We start from the raw sequence: 25356 nt of genomic DNA, 5'->3' as shown, positions 1-25356 counted from the left end.
CATAATATAAAATTTATATATTAATTCAACTAATTTTGTTCACAAACTATGATTTCTCCATAAAAACGGACCGCCCCCCCCCACTCAAATGGTTTAATTAGGTGGGAAGGGCAGAAGAGGTATTCGTCCCCCCCCCCCCCACCAATCGGCAAACAGGGAACGACATAATATAAAGATCGGTTAAAATATCAATAACAAGTTACAAGGATATAGATATTTAATTGATTTGTTAGCAGGCTGTGATTTCTACCAATAAATTGGACCGCCCCCCCCCACTCGAAAGTGTAGGGGGGGCGGGATTGATACCATCGCCCCCTCCCGACCCCACCAAATCGGCCAACATACTAGAGGGGGGGGGCGAAATAATCTAAAAATAGGTTGAAATATAAATAATTAGTATATATTTTTAACATAAGTAATAAATTCGTATACAAATTGTGTGAATCCTATACTAAAGTTCGTCCGCCCCCCCGGGGGGGGGGGGGGTCGCCCCTACCGCCCCCCCCTGGATCCGCCAGTGCACCAGGTAGACGTGACAATTAAATGACGCCAAAAAAAAAAAAAAAAAGCTGTCGTTATATAAACTTCATCTAGACAGGGCCTACTTAGTAACAAAAATGTTGGAGAAAGACTTCAAAAGTACTATTTTGCTTCAAAAAAAAAAAAATCTATAAAATAGTTATTTACAAAGGTGACTGCATCATCCATTGATGAAGATCTGTCCCCTGAGCGCAATATTTAGGTTATAAAAGGCACTACAAATTAAGGCTAGGTGAGGCCTACTATTTGGATTAGTTTGAGAGCATCATTGGGAGAAGTGTATACAACTAAAATAATAATAAAAGTAGAGAAATTAACATTGAAGGAAAAAAAAACTTCATTGTTAGATCGGAAGCTTGTTCTGCTTTTGCTACATGTTGATCAGCCTCGAAAGCATACACAGAATTCGTAGGACTAGACATGTTTCAAGAGTTTCTCCTTAGGTCCAGGGATGTCGTCAGTCAAGCGAGACTACTATTTATTGCTCCATCAACAGTCTTCAACTACACAAAAACAAAAATGGCATATTTCTTGAGAAAATAGGCGTAGCTTCCTGAATTCTGTTAATATTTGCTTGAGTACCTTTGATACCACATCTAAACAAGATTTTATATTTTCTGTAACAAGATGTTATATTTTCCTTAATTACTTAAGCTGATTCGATGTATCAATCTGGGTAAAATTAATAAAAGCAAATAGAATTACCAATAATTATTATTGTGATTTCACTTGGCTGTGAAACTTTGTGACATCAATAATTCTGACATTTAACTTATATAATCAAAAATAAAACAAACATCAGCAACAAAATGTTTCTATTAAGTTTTAATTGTCACCATATAAAAAATGTTATCCACCAGATGGAATAGTCTATGTATGCATATGTTTCTAATATAGAACATCTAGATCTATGGAACACCCTAAAGAAAAACCTAAAAACACATTCTAAAAGTTTTGCTTTTTTTTTTGTTTTGTTTAGGTTTCAGTTAATCATGATAATCTCTTGATAATGCAAACATAAAAAATTAATAACAAGTACCGGTATGACAAAACCCCTTTCTCCCACCTAAAAGCAACAACAAACACACACACACTAATTTCCTATAAATAAAAAAAATAAAAAATCCCCAAATTATCAGCCAAAATGGTTTCTTTTTCATAAACGTTTTTAAAACAAGCATAACAAACCTACTGATAAGTAGGGCTAGTTTAATCAAATAGTATTTACTTGTTTGGTCGAACAATGTGTTTTAATGTCAACTGTTTAAATAGTACTTGAAACATTCAATGTTAAATAAACAGTTTGAAAAGCTGCTGTATCAGCTTACAAGCATAGCTTAGAGAATAATACTTGCTGCTAATACAAACAACAGCCAAATTAAAAAAAAATACACTGCTGAAAAGACACAGTCAACATTCCAAAGAGTAAATTTTGACAATAATACTTTCAGAACATTGAGCATAAGTGAGAAGAATATATTTCTCAGAAAACAGAACAAGCTAGACTCCACAACAATAATATAATTGGTTATTCCAAACAATGTGCAGCCACCTTGAATATTTGCTGTAGTAAGTAAAGGACTACTACCGATTATTATTATTATCATTAGGCAGTTAACTGGCCCGAAGGAGACAATCTTTCAATACTATATACAATTAAGTTGTTCTTGGAATTTAGACTTGTTTTGTGACAATAACTTGAAGTCTTAAAATGGTTAATCAAAGATATATTTTTAAGTATTGAATTAAAAAAAAAAGAACTTTCATGATTTAAGCACTTTTTAGATACAGAACAATCCTTAATAACAAAAAATATTGAAAGTTCTAAGCTAAGTGAATTAAAAAAAAAAGGTTCGATTTAGACCATGCACACTTTAACATGTGGCCTGTGCTAAAAAAAAACAACCTCAATGCTGTGCTGAAATCAATAACATAAAAAAAAATGGAATTATTTTATTACTAAGAATATGTTGAGGAAAAAAAAAAAAAAAGAGCAAAAATTGGGAAGCAAACAAATGAAGACAGAATGTAATTAAATAGGTTAATGAGATGAACTACACACTAGTCTGGAAGATGAAATGGCCAACAATAGTTATAAACTGAATGAGAATGACATCAAACCTCATCTAAATTTTTACACATTTTAAACAAAGTGAGAAAAAAAAAGTTATTGGTCATTCCAAATCTCTTTTAAGTTAATAATGTAGTACAATAAATTGTCAGATGTTTGTCCCAAATGTCTTGTTTAATATATACAATTTGCTGGATTCCTTGAAAAATGTCAGATGCTTCGCATCAGAGGAAAAACAAACAAAAAATGCCAATAAGAATTTATATGTGCCCCAACTAAAGGGAGAAAATTAATATTGTAATACAAATTTTTGAAATGGTAATTATGCAAGACTCAAAACCTTTTCCAATCATGAAATCCATCTCAGTCATTGATCTTTCATTGTCCAATTAAGGGTATGTCTTTGATTTAAAAAATTAAGGATGAGTGCAGTGTTTCAAAAGACTATTGCAAATCCAATTGTGACCTGCATATTTTGTCAAACCTTATGAAGACAAAGCCATTGTCCCAGGAAGGTGGGAGGTTATCTAAGATTTTTTTCTTCACCCAATTATTTCAACTACAAAATGGAAAAGATAAACAAAAACAAATGAAAACATAATTAGCAACTGAAAAAAGTTTTTCAATAAATAAAAACAAAATAACAGGTAAATCACAAAATGATGAACATAAAATCTCCATCAGCAGATTTAATCAAATACATACAAATACAATGATAAACTGTGGTGTTTCTGTTGTACACTATTTTTCACAAGTCATAAACAAAAATGAAATTCTAGAATTCCCATCAGTCTCTATTTCCCTAATGCTTGTCCAGAGATTTCAATACATTTTTGGGCAATCTACTTGATGCCTCTTGTCAATGAAACAAAATGTGAACCTAAGTTAAATGCACATGTCCTCACAGAGAAGTTGAAAAGAAAAATAGCTCTTTTTTTTATATTTTTTATATATTTCTTACAATCCTTTCTATTTATTAACAAATTAATAAAGAAAACAATAGCAGGAAATTTTTAACATTTATTTTTTTTTTTAAATTATAAATTTTATAGCTATTAGTAATTTTAATAAAAAATATCTTTAAAGCGAAATCTTTTTGTTCAATTTTTTTTTTTAACAGAAACACCTAGATTTTTGAAACATATAAATTTTTACTTGACAAGGTCCGTGTTGTACGACATCTGCTAAGGATAATTATTTTATCGTTTGCCTTAATTGGCATGTAAATAAAAAGACAAACTTAATTGTTATAAGCCTTGTAATAAAACAAAGGTGGACAGAGTATATTGAAACAAAGACAATTGTTATCTAAACCTCCAACCAAAGTAATGTAGAATAGAACCAGGGTTGTAAATTGAATCCTGCTCAATCCTTTATTTTCTTTAGTAGTACTAGAGTACTAGTGTTGTCAGGGGCAGAAAGTGATAATTTTTATACCTATGATAATTTCTATCACATGGCTCATCACCAAATTTTTAAAAATATTTACTAGCTTTTTTTTTCTTCTACCCTTCTTTCTGCTGCTGAGCTGCAAGCTTTTACAAAAACTAGCTTTTTTGTTTCTACTCGTATTTTCATTTCAAAATAGTTTTTTTTTCTCACCCCACTAAAAAGTTCTGCATACATTTACTTAGTAACTTTATAAGAGAAAGAAAAAGTAAATCACAATTACAGATGAATTTGCAAACAAATTTAATTACAACGTAACTTACTGAAAGACTCATAATGTTGCCTTCTATCTCTTTACAAGTCTCAACATTCCAAGACAACTCCAGCCAAAACATATTTCCTAACTTAATTTTGTTAAATCTTTTTTTTTTTTAAAAGTAACTAGTAATTTTGTTAAAATTAAAAAAAAAAAAAAAAGTAACTAGTAAAAGACCAATCATCTACTGACATTTTTATACACATTCATAATTAGTTCTTCATCAACATTGCCATAAGTAGTCCGCTGACCAAAACATTTTTTAAATATTCGGTTCAAAATTAATACATAGACTTAAATTGAAATATGTAATCATAGACTTAAATTGAAATATGTAATGTTCTGAATTCACATGATTATTCATGCATATTAAGCAGGTGATACTATTTGAATTTTAATAAATTAAAAATAGTTCACAAACACATCCAAAAAATATTTTAAAAAATGTAAACTATTAGTTCAAGGTATTTACGGACTTTGATATGATACACAAATATATGAAGAGATATTCATAATTGTATCATATTTGTAAGAGATGCCATGGCTGAGTGGTAAAATAAAGTCAGCTTTCGAATTTTATAGTGAAAGACTTTTTAGGATGTTTATATATCCTCTCAACTTCAACGGGTCCCTGACATTTGTCTGAATGAGTGAAGATGATTAATCTTTGTGTTGGTCATAAAAGAAACTTCTTAACCATAGCGAGAAGAGAGATTTATGGTATCTGTCCAATCGGCAGCTAGTTTTACATTTATATTATAGAATAAGCCACATCATCTGGTAATTAAAAACTTTTTTTTTTCTGTTGATTTCCTTGCAATAATTAAGTTTAAATGCACACACCACAAACCAAACAACAAATATGTCTTTACAAAACTACTAGCATAAAACTAATAATATAGTATAAACAAAATGAACCACATTTGGTTTGGAGACCATTCAAAAATTGACATTGCTTTTGTTAATAGGCAGCCCTCACCCTTGAAAGAATGACATTGGTCTTAGATTATACATGGCTCAATGGAATGAGATGTTGATATGGCATGCAAGCCTAAAATAAGCTATTCATGTTTAAACATTCAATTAGTAAACAAAAACTTACAGCTGGATCATTGACTATTACAAAAAACATTTCCCTTAGAACTCATTCCCAGCCAATATTTACATGAATGATGTACATACATTATACAAATTGACTCTAGACAACTGTTAGCTCCATTCAGTTAAGTAATTCTATATACACCCTTAAAAAAACCAAGTGAAACAAAATTTGAAAAAAAAAAAAAAAACTTATTATGAATGGAAACGTGTGACCAAACTGAAAACATTCTTTAGAGCTAGTTCAAGCCAACATTTTCACTGGTTGGACTAGCTACTCTTGCTAGTAATCCAAACTTTTCTTTATACAGCAACATAGCAAACAAAGTCTATTTTTTTCTGCAGGTCCGTTGGTCAACTTACTGGGAACTCAGTACTAGGTGACCTCCTGACCTCTTTATAGCAGGGCTTGCAGACGGGGACAGGGCGACGGTGGTAGTGGCCAGGGAGAGGGATGTTGCGAGTTATACATCTTGTACAGAAGACATGACCACACTTCCAGCAATGAAACTGATTGGATGAAAAGAGAAATGAAATATTCATTAATTACAACGATCTCGCAAATCTAAAACTGAAACCTGATAATATTGTGAATTTCTTATTCTAATATGTTTATGCTATCAAACTAATGGACAATGGTAGCTATGTAGGAATTCGAGAAGTTGCAAGTCAATGTTTGAATCTAATTTAGGAGTTTCCTCCTGAAAGTACCTAAACTTGAATGAGTGGAAGAACATGGGGAGATGTAAGGATAAATAATTATGGCAGTGGTTAAATATATTAACTCGTTCAGTGTGGATTGAGAGTGGTTGTTCTTTGTTATGGTTGTAAATTGGATGCAAGACCAACGAGTTTTTGTTTCTAAAAGACACCATTCATTGTGTTAGAGGTTCCTCTTTTTTAGTTTATTTCATGGGACCCAAAATAATGTAAATACTACAATTTCTTAGTTCTCATCTTTTATGAAATTTGAAGTGATCAAATGTGTTTAGTTTTGTGATTTTTCAGAATTTATGGGCTAAATGTATAACTAAAACATTAAATCTTTCAGAATATCCATTTTTAATGAATTTTAAAAATATTTCCTTCTTCTGCACTCATTGCTGTTTAAAGTTAATAAAAAAAAATATTTTCTTCATAATATATTTTATTCATTAAACTTTTGGAGCCAATTCATTTTCCTTTAAAATAAAATTAAATAGGTTAGATTATTTAACAAAAAAAAGTTATGTTAGTTTTAGTAACTCTACCCCCCTTGCACATTTCTGTCCTTGAAAACTCTATTTTCCCATCAAAATAATACGCACTGAAAGAGTTAACATCCTTGTCACAGTCTTTCATATACTAGTACCAGTATTCAAGAGAAACATTATTTTACCAGTCTTACTGGTATCTAGACCTTAAAGCCCTAAAGGTAATATAAGATATAGTCTTAAATGTTGAAGTCTTTCATTTTCTCAATATAATTATCATATATAATTGTCAATATAATTGTCCACTTTTCTCTATTATATACAACAAAAAAAATCATTGATAAAAAAAAGATAGTTGACAATCCTGTTAATTTCTAAGGTAAAATTGATGACAGCATTGCAAACAAATATTTTAGGTTTCCAATCCATAACTACATCACATGACAGCTACAGCAGCTTTGCATAGCTGTCTCCAGAGGACAATAAAATAACTAAAAACAAAGTGAACCAATCTGTGATAGAGAAAGCTTAGGAAAAAATGGAATGCTTTAACAGTGTAAGACACAAACACCATTGTAGAGTTATCTTACCTTCTTTACATCATAATCAAAAGGGGTTGCGCAGGAGCAGTTCTGTACATTACGGAATGATTTCCAGCCAATGGCGACTGTCTTGAGCTCAGCCAGAAGCTGATCAACAGAGAGCTGCTCCGAGCTCGGCGAGCGAACTAGACTGGAAGCCTCTAGGCCATTGCTAATGCCAACTTCATCAATACCAGACCTTGACATCTGAGAGCTTGACTCATCAAAACCAGACTCTGTATCACTTTTTAAGTAGTTGACAGCGGCATTGTCCAACTGACGCCCATTAATGGTCAGGTCAGAGTCTGAACTATTTTTGTGGAAATTATTGTCCAGCATGGGTGCCTTAGTGTTGACAGGTCCATCTCCAATGTGGTTACTGAGAAAGCCATCTATAGAATCCATGGATAAATAACCCTGTAGTTTCCGTTGGATAATCTCATCTGACTTGCCCAACAGTTTGCAGATTTGTGTAACTCTCTGAAATAAAAAATCAACAAACTTGAACAACCTTTTCACAAAACAGGTAATTAGCTTAATATAAGCAGGGCTTGCAGCTTATCTATGTAATGAAGTGATCTCTCTATTTAAAACACAAATACTTAGAACATAAAAAAATAATTGAATGGTTTCAACCTGCCATGAATAAAACTTAAAAATAAAACTCTTCCAAAGTGCATGTTAAAATTGTAGAATAATGGTTTATTATTGTTGAAAAGTAAAGTAACCCTTTCAGATCTTACAATCTATAGGGCAGATTAGGTAAAGGTCTTCTGTTTCTGTGGCCCACGGTAAACAAGGTTGTAATGTGGCCAGCACAATAACCAACAGCTTTTACTTTTCCCCAACTAATCATGTGTGAGCGTGCGACCCCAGGTCTATTTATCTATTTTTATCTGTATTTCGATCTATTTACTTTATATAGGCCAGGCTAGAATAATTTAATTTAGTGTCTTTTCTTCTTGCATAGGTCAGTGCTGTGTGTTTGTAGTTTCCGCTATTTATAACTTCTGCTAGTTTTAGTCTTTTTCTGTTATTTGTGTTTTACTCGTAGAGGAAAAGTAGTTTTAAAAATAATTAACTAGCCTTAGAGTTGTTGGCACTGTTTCCATTTCTTTGTCCCTGATTAGTTCTACGTATTTTTGTCTTTAGCGCTTAGGTTAGGTTAGTAGTTATTTTCTAATTTCAGTCTAAGTGCAAGTCTAGAAGCTGTATAGGGTCCCTGTACGAGTTTAGAACATAAATATCTTTCTTCTTCCTTTTTGTATTTTTGTAAGATTTAAATTTTTAAGATTCTCTTTTTTATGCTGTTTAATTTGGTATATAATGTTGTGTAGTCCGTGTCGTTAGTAATTTTCTAGATTTTATTATAGCGTACGGCTAGGTACAAATTAGGGAAATCAGTAGTCCAGTTTAGTTTTAGGTAATTAGCGTGACGTCATGCTCTCCGATATGTTCGCGCTGACCAGTTATAGCTAGCTCCGGAACCACGTTGAGCTCTCTTTTGTCTTGACCAGTGGTCAGTGCTGACAGTAGTGCCGGTGTAGAGCTAATTGTGTGTAGTGTAATTTCAGCTGGGACCGCCTGCTATCCTTACTGCAGTACTGCTGTTGTTAGTCTACTGCCTGTAGGCTGTTGTTAGTCTACTGCCTGTAGGCTGTTGTTAGTCTACTGCCTGTAGGCTGTTGTTAGTCTACTGCCATTAGTCTGCCATTAGTCTGCCATCGCCTCCCTGTACCTTTTTTTGTTATATTTTATTAATTCTAAGCTTAGGTCTAGGGTAGTAATAGTTAGATAGTTGGTTTGGTTAGTCTGTTAGTGTTTGTAGATTTAGAGGGTTTTAGTTAGTTGCTGAGTTCAGTTGTAGTGTTAGTGTAGCTCTATATGTTATATTTTATTATTGATTTATTTGTGTATGTAAATAAAGTTTCTTTTTGTTTTATTTATCCTAAAGTAAAAGTTTCGTTATTGCTTTCTTTTAGTTAGCTAGATTAGTTTAAGTTTAGTTTAATTGTGCTGTCTGGTTGCTTAGGCGACTCTAGCCCCTTGGTCGCAGACCGAGGTGCACAGATTGGGCCCACCCAGTAGAGCTACCACCTGCCTACTGTTATGAATAAAATTTAATGTTGAGCAGCAGAAGAGAATAGGCCACCACAGCTTGCGCCTCCCTGACCTGCTCACACATGTACGGGGTATTCATTAGAGATGGGTGGACTCAAAGGCTGAATATTCCTAAATTAAAAATACCAGGATTTGAACCCATGCCCCCTCATTTCAGAAGCCAAGCACTTTACCAATCAGCCACCAACCTCTATTATGGATAACATGAAACAATTAATTAGACCACCATCAGTAAAAAAACAAAAACAACCTGTGATTAACATATAATACCTTTTCTAAAAGCAACACATGATCCTCCAGAGATGAGCTGTGATCTTTGGCAGCACTTACTATATCCATGACATGCTCTCTAGGGTGCAGTCCACTGTCAAATCTATTGTACATTCCTTTCCAATACCTGAACAATTATTCAGAAGATTTACTAGAGAAAAACTGTGTGCTCATGAAAAGGACCACTGTAATCAATTTCTAACCTAAGTAATATATTGACTTGAATGAAGACCTAGTCATTTTTAGATAATACCTACTTGAGACATTGTGGAGACGAGGCTGGTATAATGACTGGTCGACGAATCTCGTAGGTTTTTTTATACATTGGATTCAAATATTCACTGGTGTGATGACTTAGGTAGGCCCACAGAGAGTAGGTTCTCTCAGATAATCTGTTTATTAACAAGGTTTTAAAGTAATACTAAATACACAATGTCATGTAGGCATCAAAACAATTAACTAAGGGGACACACTGGAGGAATTATGTTCATGTTTTAAGTAAAAGGACAGGGGGAAGCTTTCTTGCACCCAACATAACAAGCAATGTATGGTCTTAATACCCAACTCCACATTTTATTAGGTACATTTTAAATGCGTTTAGAGCAGAGAGAAAAATAAGAAGTTGCAAGTCAAAGGGGGGGGGGACTTGCTGTACAAATGTATATCAAGAAAGGATATTGCATCTCAAACAATCAGTGGCATTTTATGTGTCTAGAGATAATCTTTCCCCTTTACAACTTCCTGTGTGACTAAGGAGGCCAATCCTTGATACACAGCTGCGGCCACAGGTTGGGCATCTATAATCACCAGGGGCTGTTGTACTTTCACCCTTCATTCTACTACTTTGTGTATGCCATTTGCAATCCAGGACCCTTCTCAAACAATAAAACAGTAAAAAATAAGGTTTGTGACCAAAACATTAAAATGTGTCACACTTAGTTATAACTATTTGTCAAGAGAATTCATAGAGCTGTGCATTGTTATTGTTTATACATACCACCCACGGCTGACTGAATGTTTTTGACAGATATTATAGACGCCATTCATGACAAAAAATTATAACACTCAGATTCTAAATGTGTCCTGAATGGAGACCTGTATATTGACAACACACAGCCAAACTATACCCAAAATGTCTCCTTCTCAACTAGTCAAGAGTCATATTCTTTTCTAATGGTACAGTAACATCAAACAGACATTTAAATTCTATTTCCACTGAGAGAATCTAAACATATACAAACCAATCTTAGACCCCATTACAAACCTACACTTAAAGCAACAAAGTCAACATGGTCTAAGGATGCTGTAAAATGATTGAAAATACAAACTGGAATAAATTTATTGAGAACTGTCCAGACATCATGCATGACTTTTAACTAATTTCTGCTATTCTGTAAAGAGCTAACAAAGACAATACAAAGTTTATGAAACAATCAACACGGATAATAAAAAAAAAATCAAACAACTCCATGGATCAGTCAAGATTGTTAAATTTGCTGATGATACTGTCATAGTTAGCCTAATTTCAGGGGATGAAACTCAATATCAAAGTTTGATAAAAAAGACTTTATAAACTGGTGCACTTGCTAAAGAACTTCTAATATACTTCAAAAAGAAAAAAAAAACTTCATGAGGTTGAGATAAATAATTTGCCAACACTTTAACTCAACTCATACAAGGTGTTATAATAAATGCAAACTTTCTGGGAAGAACATCTTAAAACTCTAGCAAAGAAAGTAAGACAAAGGCTCTATAAATATTATACAGTTTTTTAAATGTATGGATTACATAAAGCAAAAGTTTACAATGTGATAACAAGATCTGCTTAAATGTGCAATGACTCGGAAAGAAAATGTCATCAAAATGTTATGTCAGCTTGGACATAAAAAGCTCTTCATTTTTTCCTTACTCTTTCTCTCCTGATTAACGATATTATCATTGATTTGACCTCAATAAATTAAATTAATGTTTGGTTTTATAAACTTTAATTGGTGTTAGATTAAAAGAGCATGCATTCTTCAATAATTCTATATTAAAAGTAAAGTTTTCTGATTACAAACAAAAATGTTATTGAAGTTTAATCATAACATGGTAGAATGTACAAAATGTGAAAAAATAACAATTCTGTCAGATAAAGAAAAATAATTGCAGAGATAAAGAGCTTATTCTGTGTGACTTTATCAGCACTGCTTCTGGACTATGAGACTATGTTTAATGCATTTCTCTATACAGTTATTTCCCCTGTGGCAGAACTTGTTTTTGAGTGAAACACAATTACCAGGTATGTACACTTATTTTTTTCAAATGAATATACACCAGATGTTGTTTGGAAGATAAATTAACTAATTGGTAGCTGTACTGATCACAAAATAGTTGGCTGGTCATGTGGTATGAGCACCTAACCTGATGACTTAAAAGCTGCCATCCTCAGATTTGGGCTACAACTTAAAAAAATACTTAAAAGTTTGAGAAACTCTACATCATTTGTCCTACTACATAGTGTGAAACATTGCTTACCTACTGTGAAGAAACAAGTCCTTTTATGTTTACAGTGCCTTTTAATTGTGGAACATTTTAACAAAACATATATACACGGCAGACATTATATACAGATACCCAACTTCACTAGCTGACTTCCTCTCTTCTTGTTTACACACTCGTCACTTCCCCCAAGTCCCCTAACTCTTGATACCCAACACTTGACCGTGTGTCATGGTTGACCACACAGTAACCATGTCACAACATCTACCAATCCTTTAGAACAAAATTGACTTATATAGTTGAAAAGAAAATAAATTGCTATAAAAGGAAAAAAAATCACTGCATTTTTGTGCATATAACCTGCCTCCTCATGTGGCTGGTGAGACCTATGTGAACCAAGAATGTTCGGCTGCACACTGGGCAGGTTCTTCTTCTTCTAGCCAGCTTTATTGCTGCTGAGCTCTTTTGCAGCAGACTGTGCCAAGGAAAAATAGTGTGTTGTTTTCTTCAGTTGTTCAGTTGTTGGTTATGTTGGGCTGTAGTGGAAGTAGGGTCTGCCTAAGGTGGATTAGGAAGAGGCATTCAAAGAGGATATGGTTTAAGGTTTCATAAGGGTGGGCGCAGTGTCTACAAAGGGGAAGTTGTGTGGAATTTATTTTGTTCAGATGGTAATTTAACCGAGGTGGGTGTGCTGTTCTTAGTTGGAAAATTGTAGATTGTTCTTTGCCGGGGAGGAAGTTAATACTGTCCAGTTTTTTAGGCGTAGTCATTTCTTTGTACAAGGCTCTGCCTGTGTTTCCTGATGCCCATTGATTGAGCCACTCCTCTTTGTGATTTTTGACTAACATTGACCTAAGGGTGAGGTAGTTAACAGATCTATTTGGTTGTTCCATAGATGATCCTGCCTTTGATAGCTTATCTGCCTTTTCATTTCCCATGATGCCAATGTGTCCAGGGATCAACTATAGTGTGATATTGATATTTTATTTTGATATCATTTGATGGATTATCACAATTAGTGTTGTCAACTCTCTTGGGCTGTTTGAGGTGTTGCTGTTAAATGCTTAGAGAGTGGATTGGGAGTCTGTAAAGACAATAATATCTGATGGTGATTGCACTCCTTCATATAATTTGTTTTTCACTGTCTGTAATGCTATGGGCAGTTATTCCAGCTGGAGCTAGTGAACTTGGCCTTGCTTTTCTTCTCTGGCGCTTTTCTCTTTTCCTCAGCAACCTGTGCGCTAAATGATGCTCTGTCATGTACATCTGTCTCCCAAGTGGCTGAGTCTATGCTGAATGCCTTCAGAGAAGCTTTAAGGGTGTCCCTGAAGCGAGCGCTTTCTTTCACTTAATTGGCAATACAGGAGTCCTTTAGGGATGCAACGGTCTTCCACCAGACGTTTTCTGCCCATCTCAGCTGGGACTGCATCAGGATTGTGTGGATGCTTTGCAGACACGCTCTTCGAAGGACTTCAGTATCTGGTATTTTTTTTTGCCCTTCGACATTCAGTATTCTTCTTAGACATATCATGTGGAAGTGGCTCAGTTTCTTTGCATGTTTTCTGTCCACGTTTCTGAGGCATATAGCAATGTAGAGAGGATAGATCCCTAGCTTTGTATTTGTGGTGATACCTTGTCTGTTCCAGACATTTTTAGACAGTCTGCCATAGGATGCACTGGCCTTGGCGATACGCAGGTCGATTTCATTATTGATCTTTCCGTTTCTGGAGAGTGTGCTGCCAAGATATGTGAATCTGTCCACTGCAATTATATCATGTCCATTGTTCAGGCTCTTCCACGGTGTCGAATACAATCAATGCAATAAACAGGAGGTAACCTTCAAAGTAAATCAGTAACACCGGCGAAAGGCCGAAACAATCAAGATATGTAGTCGACACTGATGTTGGTCAACAAATATGTTTAATGATCAAGAAGGGAATTGTCCGATGTCAACTATGTCCGTAAACTACTTCTTATTCTTGATGTGATAGGAAAAAGTGTCTTGTCTCTATCAAATCCTAGAGATTGTTTTTTAATATATACCACATCATTCTGTCACTAAGTAAAACGTTTCCCTTTATTCCCAAAACAAACTAACTACATCCTAATCATGTCATAACACCATTTATCTTGATCCTTGGATCTGAGTAGACTTTCCCTGGAGCATGCAAATATAAGAATTCAGTCTTTTTTCTGTTAATGGTAAGGCCAAAGTCTGAGCATCCTCTTGAGAAGTCACTAACGATGCTCTGCAGATCAGTTTCAGAGCAGGTATTTAGGGCACATTTGTCAGCAAATAGCAAGTCCCTGATTACTGCTGAATTTGTTTTTCATTTTGCTTCGAGCTGCCTCGGGTTGAATAGGCCACCATCAAATCTATATGTTATATTTGTCCCGTTGTTTTCTCTATTTGTGAATGCATCTGTCAGCATAGCGGAGAACATGATACTGAACAGTGTAGGTGCTAGGACACAGATTTCCAATGTACATTTCACAACCACACAGCGAACTATAGAAGGTATAAAAGACCCAACGGTATGTTCATTGTTTCCATTATGCTATGTTTATCAGTAAAAATTTTTTTTAATATTTCGAACAGATGCCACTCAAGTGTAAAAACTAGTATAACCCGCAGGTTATATATGCGTGAAAATACGGCACCAGGTACTGATGTAAAAAAAAGCAACATACAAAGCATAACAATATGAATGTAATGCCAGCACTAACCTATATGAATGTAATGCCAGCACTAACCAAAGCATAACAATATGAATGTAATGCCAGCACTAACCTAAGGTCTAGCCTATCCTTTTCACAGTTGCCAATAAATGTACCAAACTGGCAGGAGTAAGCGTGGTCATGAATTTTGAGCAAAAACCTTTCATTAAACTGGAATGCACATGGGAACTGCTGCATCATCTGCCAGACGGTCTCCAGAAACTGAGTGAAGACAGGACTGACTTCTCGTGCATCCACACTCTCCAACAGTCCACACCGATCTGTAAATTTGTGTCCAAAGCCCAGCCATTCTTTCTCAATCAATGCCTATTTTAACAAAGGAAGAAAAACAAACTGGCTTTAACTGCTAGAGTCCTCAATGTATGCTGGGAATGTTTTACGGTTAGAGTAATAGAGATGCCTTAAACTAAAGAAAAAAACAAAAACAAATGAGAAGACGCAGCTAATAGAGAGAAGTCAAAGTGAATTGAGAGGGATACAACAAAAAAAAGGTGATGGGGTATATTCACTCGCTAAAAAATATATGACAATTGAACATAATTTTTGAAAAATTCTCAACACCAGTTTTGACTTGCGATACAGACAAATTGAAATAAATGCTGATGTCAACTGCTGCAGTTTTCCTCTAATGCAGGAAGCACAGGTAATGGAAGCTGTGTTACTGCACAAAAATCAATAGCTTTTCCTGTCAAGACTCCATTAGAGGAGCAACCCCAGGATACATCTGCATCATGCGAACACGTGTGTGTGTGTGTGTGCAGAGTTGATTAACTTTTCCTTATTTAGCCTACACACAAAACTCTTGTTACAGATAATTACAGAGATAATTAAGTGTATTATTTTTTTATAATATAATAAAAATTTTCTTTTAAAAATAAATATTTCCAGGGAAAAAAAGAAAGGCGAGTCAACTTAAAAATGAAAGCTAATACTAAAAGAGAAAATGTCTGTACAATAGTTCAACAGAATTCTATACTATTGTGGAACTAGAACTTAACCAGCTGATGCCAAAGCTATTTAGACCGATGTTAACTAAATACCACTAAATTTCAAGCCTCCAGGACCAAATTAAAAGTGAGCCAAAAATAAAAAGATTTTATTGCTAATCAGTTACAGTGAAAGCAAAAAACTAGCCATTTACCTGAAATCCATGTATAGTTCTGTAATATGGGTCTAACATAAGACCTGCTAAAGAACAAGTCTGGGCAGTGCGGTCCCATCCATCAGAGCAATGGACTAACACACTAATACCTTCTGATATTGCCTGTAATGAAAATGTAAAAATTAAAAAGAAACCTAAAATTTAAATGTATCTATAATAATATCAAATAACAAAACAAAATAATTATTTTCCTAATTTAAATTGTTTTGGCAGAGAACATTTTAAAGTAAAAATTACTTCTATCAATATTATACATTTACCAAATCATCAAAAGAGGTTGAGCAAAGTATGAGTTAAAAAAGCTTGAATGCATCAAACAATAAAGGTGCATTTGCGATATAAAAACAAAGGCGCCAGCTATATATAATGAATAGAACAACTTCTGATAAAAATAGCACTAGAATAAGGGGCACACACAATGCTGCAAGCCTGCGAGGCATACACACATTTATATGGCCTAAAGAAAGCCTCATAGTCCTTCCTATTTGCTTGTTTTATTTTTTACATGTTTGTGATGTTTCTTTTAATTTAAAGATTATTAAATGTATCCCAAACTCCCTGCAAGACAGTAGGGGAGGTCAGCATGCAGGCTTCAAACCAGGGACCATTGGGATCATAGAATGACAGTCCAGAGCATATACCACACAGCTAGCTGGTCCTATATATATATTAATGATGTTATAGAAAAGAAAAAAAATGGCTGTCAAATGAGTTGAGTTCAAAGTTCAGTTCAGATGTGGTTTCAACTTAAATGATTACTTCTATGCAGTTTTACTAATACAATTAATGCACTAAAAAAAAATAATTATTGCTTGAATTTCACATTGTATTCTGCAAAATAAAGTTTGTATCATTCTATTATTGAGTTCTTGCCTGTATCCTAGTGAGAAACAATAAGTTGCTTATTGCAAAATCCCATTGATTGTGATATCTAGCATGCTTATAATATGATGAAAAAAAGGGGGCAATATTTTTATATTAAATGCATATCTATATATAATATATTTTTGCTTATATATATTAAATGCACATCTATATATAATATATTTTCGCACATACATATGCGTATTATTTGCAAAAATGACAAAATAAGTAAAAACAAAATTGTACAACCCGCACCCTAATACACCCCGTATGTGCAAAGCGTGACTTGATGTAAACTACCGGTACATAATTTAGTTGCTCACCAGACATCTGTCACTCAAGACACAATTGTGCTCCAGTTGTTGTTCCAACAAGTGGTAATAATAATAATAAGGCTTGTATTTGAGTCTGAAGATTAATGAGGAATGCAGTATTTCTCGTGGCTACACAGTCCAAGCTGTGACCTACATATTTCGTCACATCTAGCACATATTGGTATGTTGTTTCATATTTGTAGTATTTTGTATAAAGATCCATCACTATGTCCATAATTTCTGTTGTGTTTTGTAAAATACATTATTTAAACCCTGCAACTTTGTATACCATGCACAGCTGTAAATCTTATCTTATCTTATATAATACAGACGTTACTTCAAAAAAGGAGATGATTACGTCATACGCGTCATGCATTTAGTCATGCATATTAACCAATGACTTAAACTCTGCCAAGTCACTGGTTTTCCTGGCTAGCTCAGGCAACCCATTCCATGCTCTAATAGCACTAGGGAAGAAGGAGTATTTGTACAAATTTGTCCTAGCATATGGGACGAGGAATGTGCCTTTATCTTAATGTCTTTCAGAGTATTTTATGAAATTTTGTTTTTGTATTTGAAGATTATGGTTCAGTGTTTTATGTATAATTGCTACTTTACTTTTGAGTCTTCTGTCCTGAAGGCTTTCTAAATTTAGTGATTTTACTAAAGGTGTTACTCTAGTCAAATGTGAATATTCGTTTGTTATGAATCTCACTGCTCTATTTTGTGTCTGTTCCAGTTTCTTAATGTTTTCTTGAGTTGAGGGGTCTAAACAAGGTTAAATAACATTTTAGTTTTAAGTTCTTATTTGATTTATAGAAATTTCTTTTAATAATGCTTTGTTTGATTTTTTTATAGTTTCATCAATGTGTGGTTTCCATGACAGTTTTTCATTTATTATAACACCTAGGTATTTTGCGTTTTTAGTCTGTGTTACTGGTTTGCCATGAATAAGATTGGTGGAATTAATTTGTTTTAGTTTTTTTATTACTCCTTAACAACTGACATTTTTCTGGGTGGAAAGACATGCTCCAATTTGATTCCCATTTCTGTAATTCATCTAATGCAGTGGTTCCCAAACTTTTTTGTCTCTTAGACCCTTTGCCATACTTTCCAGTTTTCGGTAGACCCCCTGAATTTTTTTGAAAATTCATTAATTTCAAATGTGTTTTTCTTGCAGATTCTAGGGTTAAGGTTAGGGTTAGGGGTTAGGTTAGTTACTTTCTAGGCCATATGGCATGATATGGGATATAGATCTATATACATTGAGGATTATTCAAATTAAAATGAAGCAAAAAAAAAGGTTAATATGCATTACATGAATTGACAAATTAAAAAAAACACCCATTGGTGGAAACGTTTGATACTAAAATTTCCATATTGAGCTTCAATTTAGGATTAACATTATATCTTCTCGATCAAATAATGTTTGACTAAGTTAAATTTGGAAAATAAAAAAATTCCTACAGTACAATGCATGCTACATTCATTTAATCCTCACAAGAAACACTGAGATTATGACTTTGTTTAGACAAAATTTAGGTTATCACTTTGTAGCTACAAATTAACCTCATGAAATTTATGAAACAAGTCTGTTAAATAGACATGTCCGATTCCCGCTTTTTTTTTTTGTTTGTTTTGTTTTAAAATTGGAACATTAGCAGCCAAGGACTCAAAATATTGTCACTTTGTTTAAGTCACACATAAGCATTTCGGCAACTATCATACTTCAGTGTGACGGAGCCATTGATCAAAAAGTTCTTTGTAGATTTCTTGATTCATAACATAACGAAAAATATGATAGTAATAACACTATATTATCGGGCAAGGTTAACTAGTCCAGCTTTTTTAAAATTTTAGAAGTAAGTCATTTGCAAGCAATTAGATAAGAACCTTCCAGTGTCCCAGTGTCCTTACTCAATTACTATTACATCTTGGAACTGTAGTGTTACTTAGAGGAATTTTGTTCATGACATCAGATATAGGAATGTGTAAAACAGGTTGTAAAACCTCTTCAATGGCTGGCAAACTATATTTTTGCCTATAGTGTGCAATTTTCTAGAGTTTGATAAAGTAAAGTGCTGTAAAATGTTCACAAACCTCTTCTCTTTTGTGATGTTTAATCAAAAAAAAAATTTCTACAGTGGCTCTTTTCTGAACTTAAATTGTTAAAACGTATTTTAAATCTCAATATATTTTATCATGCTGGCGTTGTCTCAAATGATGTTCCAGATATAATTGTATCATTCCGACATAACTTTAAACTTTATTGCATAAAAAGCACAAATGCATTTGCTTATTTCACAAGGACGAAATGAAGCCAAATTTCTATTAACCAACACTGGACCCTCTACAGTCCTTTTTAGACTCGGCCATGTACAATATTACTTTCATATAGACAAAATTAAGCAAATTAAAAGTAAATTTTAAAAATAAAATAGTTTAGACATGCTTAAATGATCTAATGGACCTCATTCACCAATCGTAAACAAACAACATTTAGTCACGTGATTTTATTGATAAAACAATGGAAAAAACTGTCACGTGACAACCATCATGAATTAAACATGAGATCGTAAATTATATAGACAATATAGAGTGCCACGTGGCTAAATGTTTGTTTACGATTGGTGAATGAGGTCCATTCTCTGTAAAATATCTGTGTCTTGTGTTGTTTTCATTGTTCTATATATTATGCATCATCTGCAAATAATCTGACTTTTGTTCCTGAACTAATGCAATTCGGTAAATCATTTATGTGAATTAAAAATAGTAGTGGACCTAAGACTGTTCCTTGAGGTACACCTGAGTTTACTGTTATCAGTGTTGATTTAGAGCCATTTATTATTACAGTTTGTTCTCTCCCTATCAGAAAATCTTTAATCCACTGATGCAATGGACCATTAATGACCATAGGTTTTTGTTGTTATCTTTAGATATTACATTGTTTATGTATTCACTCTGCAGCTGTCTGCTTACTTTTTGGGTTAGGTATTTAATTTTTATATTCTTTTTGTAAACTCTTTCTGCCTTAGTTTCTTTAAATTTTCTATATAGGTTTTCCTTCTGTTTACAAAGCTTCTTTAGTCTATTATTAAACCAGCATTTATTTATTTTGTTTGATGTGTATTTAGTTGGTATATGATTTTCTATAATGCTTTTAAGATGGTTTATAATGAAATTCCAGAGGTCTTCGACTGGTTGGTTAATGTCTTTTTCTAATAAGAATGTTTGTTGAAAGATAATGCAGCTTGGTGTAGTTGTGTTAGGTTACATTTATTCCAGAGTAAGATTTTTCTTTTGGGTTTTGTATTGGCTACTGCTTTTATCTGACTGTGTATTCTTATGATCTCATGGTCTGATAGACCAGGGATAATATCATAATCAACTACTAATCCAGGTCTGTTGGTTAAGAAGAGATCTAATGTGTTGTTTAATCTAGTTGGCTTTTTAATGATTTGATCTAAACTTTGGTTGTGTAAAGTTTCTATGAAAAGCTCATTTATGTCCTTAAAGTTTTGGTGTTTATCTATGGTTAGTGTTTTCCAATTTATATCAGGTAGGTTGAAATCACCTATAATCCAAAAAACTGCATTTTTATTTGTGTCTTTAAGTGTAGTAGACTGATTACATAGTTCTTGAATGTATTCTAAACTAGAATTTGGTGGTCTGTAAATACTGCCTATTATTAGGGATGTTGAAGTGGTATTAATTTTACAAAATGTTGATTCTATATTTTTGGTGTTGGGTAAGGTAATTTCTTCTGCAATAAGAGTGTTTTTTTATTGCTAAAAGAACTCCTCCATGATTATCAGCCCTATCTTTTCTAAAAATTTCATAATTACTATTGAAAATTTCTGCTTTATAAATTTCAGGATGTAGCCAAGTTTTTGTTCCTGCAATTATGTCTGGTTTCTCACATTCTAATAAAATTTCTAAGTCTGCTGTTTTGTTCCTAATGCTTTGAAAATTTAATACTAAGGTTTTTAGGTATTTTGGTATTACTTCTTTAGTAGGTTTGTTTAGTGAGGCTGTTGTATTAATTTTAGTAGAGTTAGGTTTCACAGGAGTGGATCTGGCTAGTGGTTGGTGAGTTTGGTTTGGGATGGTGTTTAGAATGTTGTATGGGTTAGAAGTGTCCGCATCCAAGGAATCAAACAGCCCTGATGTAAACTGAGGTAACCCACACGGTACACAGTGCCATGATGCATCTTTGTCGCCTAAGGCAGAATACACAGGTGTATTCATATGGTGACATGATGCATGATACCATTCATCGCAGGTGTCACATTGAATGGCTTTCTGTTTCATGGTGCATAATTGTTTTGCAGATGTTGCATCTATCTTTAGATCTAGGCCCTGGATTTGATTCTACATCTCCTGCTATTAATATTAACAGTGTTAGGTATTTATTTCTGCTGTGTCTAATTGAAACCTTCCAATTGTGATGGGTAATCTTCTTTAATGTTATGGATGTGTATGTTAGATTATTTTTGAAGTTGCATTGATCTAAAGTGTGATGATTGATTATGACTGTTGTTTCCTTTTTAAGTTTAGTGTTGACTGAGGTAGATCTAGTTCTGTGTTCAGTTAGTGTGTATTTAGTAATTATTAGGATAAATAGCCAGAGCAATTTCATGATGACTGTTGTTGATTTTAGTTTTTAAAGGTCTAGTCTAAATCTAGTTTAAGGTTTACAATGCCTAAGTTAAGTCTAAAGTGAAAGCTAATTTACAATGACAATCAAATCAAATCAAATGGTTTATTCTAAATAGCTTGTAAAACCCACTGGTTATATGTGCGAAAATACATTAGATTTATTTTTTTTCCAAATTAAGTTCCAGGTTCTTAGTTAACCAAATGAGCTTAATATGGCAGGTCATAAAACTACTGAAGCTCAGTAAAGTCAAATACATTCTTTTTAAGAAAAGTGTCCTTGTAATTTAAAAAAAAATTATATGAAAAATTGTTTTTTTAATAAAATTTTATAAATTACAGACACTCCTTCAAAAAAAAAAAAAAAAAAAAAAGGAGATTTTTACATTCAATGTGTTTCTATGAGATTTTGATAACAACTAAATGTTAACCTTGGCAATGAAAGCTGAAGTTTCTATGATGGCAGCTATATGCTTTAGCCATCCACAAGCCTCGAGTCTTGACAGGAAGTCATTCATAGATGGTTTCTTCAGCTCTGACACTGTGGAGACAAGGTGGATTCAAAATAAAACTAACTATTTAGGCTGTGAACTAGACAAGTATAAAGAGCCTACATAACATAAAGAGCCTACATAACATAATGATTTTGGCCTATTTACATTTGAAGAGGCTGCAATGCTAAAAAAAATCCCAATTATATTTATTATGATTGCATTAGACAAAACTACAACATTGACTTAATTATATATTAAATAAACCCTTTGTTAAAATGATCTATTGCTTGTATCAATACAAGAAAAATGATTCATTCTAAACATACAAAGAAAAGTTTAAAGTAAACAAAATTTCCTATAAGCTACAGAAAAATATAAAATTCAATTAACAACAATAAAAAAACAGCTTCTATTAATATTGACCTAAGTTGAAATTGGATGCATACATTTTTGTTTTTTTATAGACAAAAAAAAACAAACTTTTTCAAATAGAATTAAAATGAAATAAAAGTAAGATATGGAGAAATAAATCTAAGATCAAAACAAGAGAGAGAGAGTGAGGAAGAGAGAGAGAGAGTGAGGGAGAGTGAGGGAGAGAGTAAATCTGAGAGTAGAGACAAGCAAATGTATGAGAGCCAGATTTCATTTGCTGTCACAAAACAAAATAAACAAAGTTTTAATTTTGTACAATTAGCCACACAAGAACTTTTTAAAATTCTTGGCACACAACATTTCTATCTTTTTTTTAAGGCCTTGCAAAGCAACACTAAATAAGACTCAGACCTGATTCAGATTTTTCATTGGGAATGAGAAATCAATATAATTATATATATTTTACATTGCATAATTATAACTATTGGCTAAAAAAAAATCACAAAAAAAAAAAAAGAAAGATTTTCAATTATTTTTGTTTAAAGGGAAACTCCAATGGTTTTGACAATTTTGATATAATATGTGTTTTGATTTACAGAAAATGAATATATTATTCTTTTTATTTTATGTTCAATAATAACTTAGTAATTGATGCTTTTCAAATTTGTCTGCGAATCCAAAATGGTAAGATTTTCACTGGGTTTCTATGTGAGATCACACAAACCTATTAATTTAATCTACTGACTTACTGTATAACGGAAAACCCTACTGTAAAGTTTACAATCTTGTAAAAGAAATAGATGCAATTAGATCTTGTAAGCAAAGAAAAAAATATGCTTTAAGAGTGGATCTATATGCTTGACTAACCATGGCAGTGTTTATTTTCTCGCCTGACCACTCAACACACAACAAACATTATCACTTGGATGTCTTGAATTGTCATGTAGCCTAGGATAGCCTTACACTGACCAATTATTTAAATAGAAATGTAACATGTTTACTATTACAGCTTTTTACGCAGAATTTAAATTTGTCAATAACTCAATTTGAAAAACCATCAGAGTTTCCCTTTAAGGATAAGCTTCTCTTGCTAATGTTAACTTATCTATTTATTCATGGTTACATCTATTTACATACTGAACTTGTATGAATACCCAGAGTAACATAATTTCCAAACACTATAAACTACATACGCTACTTTCTACACTAAATGAAACAATCACTATCTAAATTATCACAAACTTACATTCTGTTAGTTTCTGAAGGCTTGCCCTCATGACGTGAATATTTTCTATCCCTAAAAACTGGAACTTCATGTTACTGTAGAAATTTTCATTTTCATAACCTTTGCCCTGAGCTTTGTTAACCATGGCATTAATCTGAGAAAATAAAAAAGAAGGGAAGAATTAAAAAAAAAAATTAGACTAGTTTGCAATATTCCAATAACAGAAGTATGTCAGCGATTAAAGCTGGAGTAGTTACCTCCCTGGAAACGACACAAAGGCAAGAGGGGAATTTTTTAAATAATTGTTTGTGGTAAAGGTACAATAAATGTTTGAAATCAATTTGAAATGGTGCAGATTTAAAATATGATGCAGGCGTGGCATTACAAAAATTTTTTTTTACTAAAAAACAATGTCCTGAAAGATTATTAACAAAATTTTGATATATTCTTATCTTATAATCTTATATATTATCTTATAAGTCACAGACATTACTTCAAAAGAGAAGATAATTACATCCCACACGTCCTTATGTCATTCTAGTCATGCATGTTAATCAGCGACTTAAACTTAACCAAGTCCTGGCTGATTCAGGCAACCCATTCCATGCTCTAATAGCACTAGGAAGGAAGGAGCATTTATTCCCCTTATTTAAATATGAAAAAAAAATTGGTTGATTTTTTTTTATTGATTTATGTCTTGTCTGGTATATATATATAATTCTCTTCATGTCTCAAGAGTTTGGACGAGAAGTAAAGGAAAAATCACTCTTTTATTTCTGCAAGTCGGACGGACTAGAGTTACCCTACGAAAAAAAAAAGGGGCGAGAACAAGTAGTATTCACCCGTCACAAAATAGCAGGGGGACGGACTTAACTGTTGTGACCAAGATGTCATGGAAAGATCACTCTTTTTTATTTCTACCTCACGTAGTTTTAGAGGCAAAAAAAAGAGAAGGGGGGGGGGGGGGAACAAGTAATCTACTTTGTATTCACCGGTCACTAAATAGCAGGGCTGGACTCAACCGTTGTGGGGCCCTATGCGAAACGGATTTCGAGGGGCCAAGTTTGGGTAGGGATACGGATAATAAGTGAAATTTAAGAATTTGTATTAGAAAATAAATTCGTCTTTGCATTTTACTTTACGAGTCTTGCGTGTAGCAAAGTCATGCAGTATATCATAAAAATTCTGTTTCCTACATAGATCACGCCCAATAGCAAGAATTACCAAATGTTTCAATCTATCTTCGAGAATTGCTGACCTCAAGTAATTGGGTCGACTAGTAATGAATAATTGTGCAAAGTTTCAACTTGATCCGAAAATGGGAAATGGGAGAAAAAACATGTTCAAACTTTTTACTAGACTGAGAGTGAGTTGATATAAGATTTGTAAATACTACAATAAAAAACAAAACATAAGACAAAAAAAGTAAATGAATGAATGATAAGACAATATGAACAAATATTTTTTTTT

At 33.2% G+C, this 25356-nt stretch overlaps 1 protein-coding gene across 5 annotated transcripts in view; it reads right to left on the bottom strand.

Annotated features, from left to right (window-relative positions):
- Positions 1–1347: 1347 nt before the first annotated feature.
- LOC106052271 (myotubularin-related protein 6-like) overlaps positions 1348–25356 on the bottom strand; it is a 106038-nt gene continuing 82029 nt past the window's right edge. For all 5 annotated transcript variants that reach the window (XM_056037751.1, XM_056037749.1, XM_056037747.1 and 2 more), the window contains 8 exons: positions 23908–24040; positions 22227–22336; positions 15941–16063; positions 14852–15105; positions 9837–9971; positions 9580–9706; positions 7198–7668; positions 1348–5924 (listed from right to left, as the gene is read on the bottom strand). In XM_056037751.1, coding sequence (XP_055893726.1) covers positions 5769–5924; positions 7198–7668; positions 9580–9706; positions 9837–9971; positions 14852–15105; positions 15941–16063; positions 22227–22336; positions 23908–24040 — 1509 coding nt within the window. In that variant the 3' untranslated portion in view covers positions 1348–5768. The remainder of the gene's footprint in view (positions 5925–7197; positions 7669–9579; positions 9707–9836; positions 9972–14851; positions 15106–15940; positions 16064–22226; positions 22337–23907; positions 24041–25356) is intronic.

This window comes from Biomphalaria glabrata, chromosome 8 (genome assembly GCF_947242115.1).
Source record: "Biomphalaria glabrata chromosome 8, xgBioGlab47.1, whole genome shotgun sequence".
In the NCBI taxonomy this organism is placed as follows: Eukaryota; Metazoa; Mollusca; class Gastropoda; family Planorbidae; genus Biomphalaria; species Biomphalaria glabrata.
This window is presented reverse-complemented; position numbering and strand designations above follow the sequence as displayed.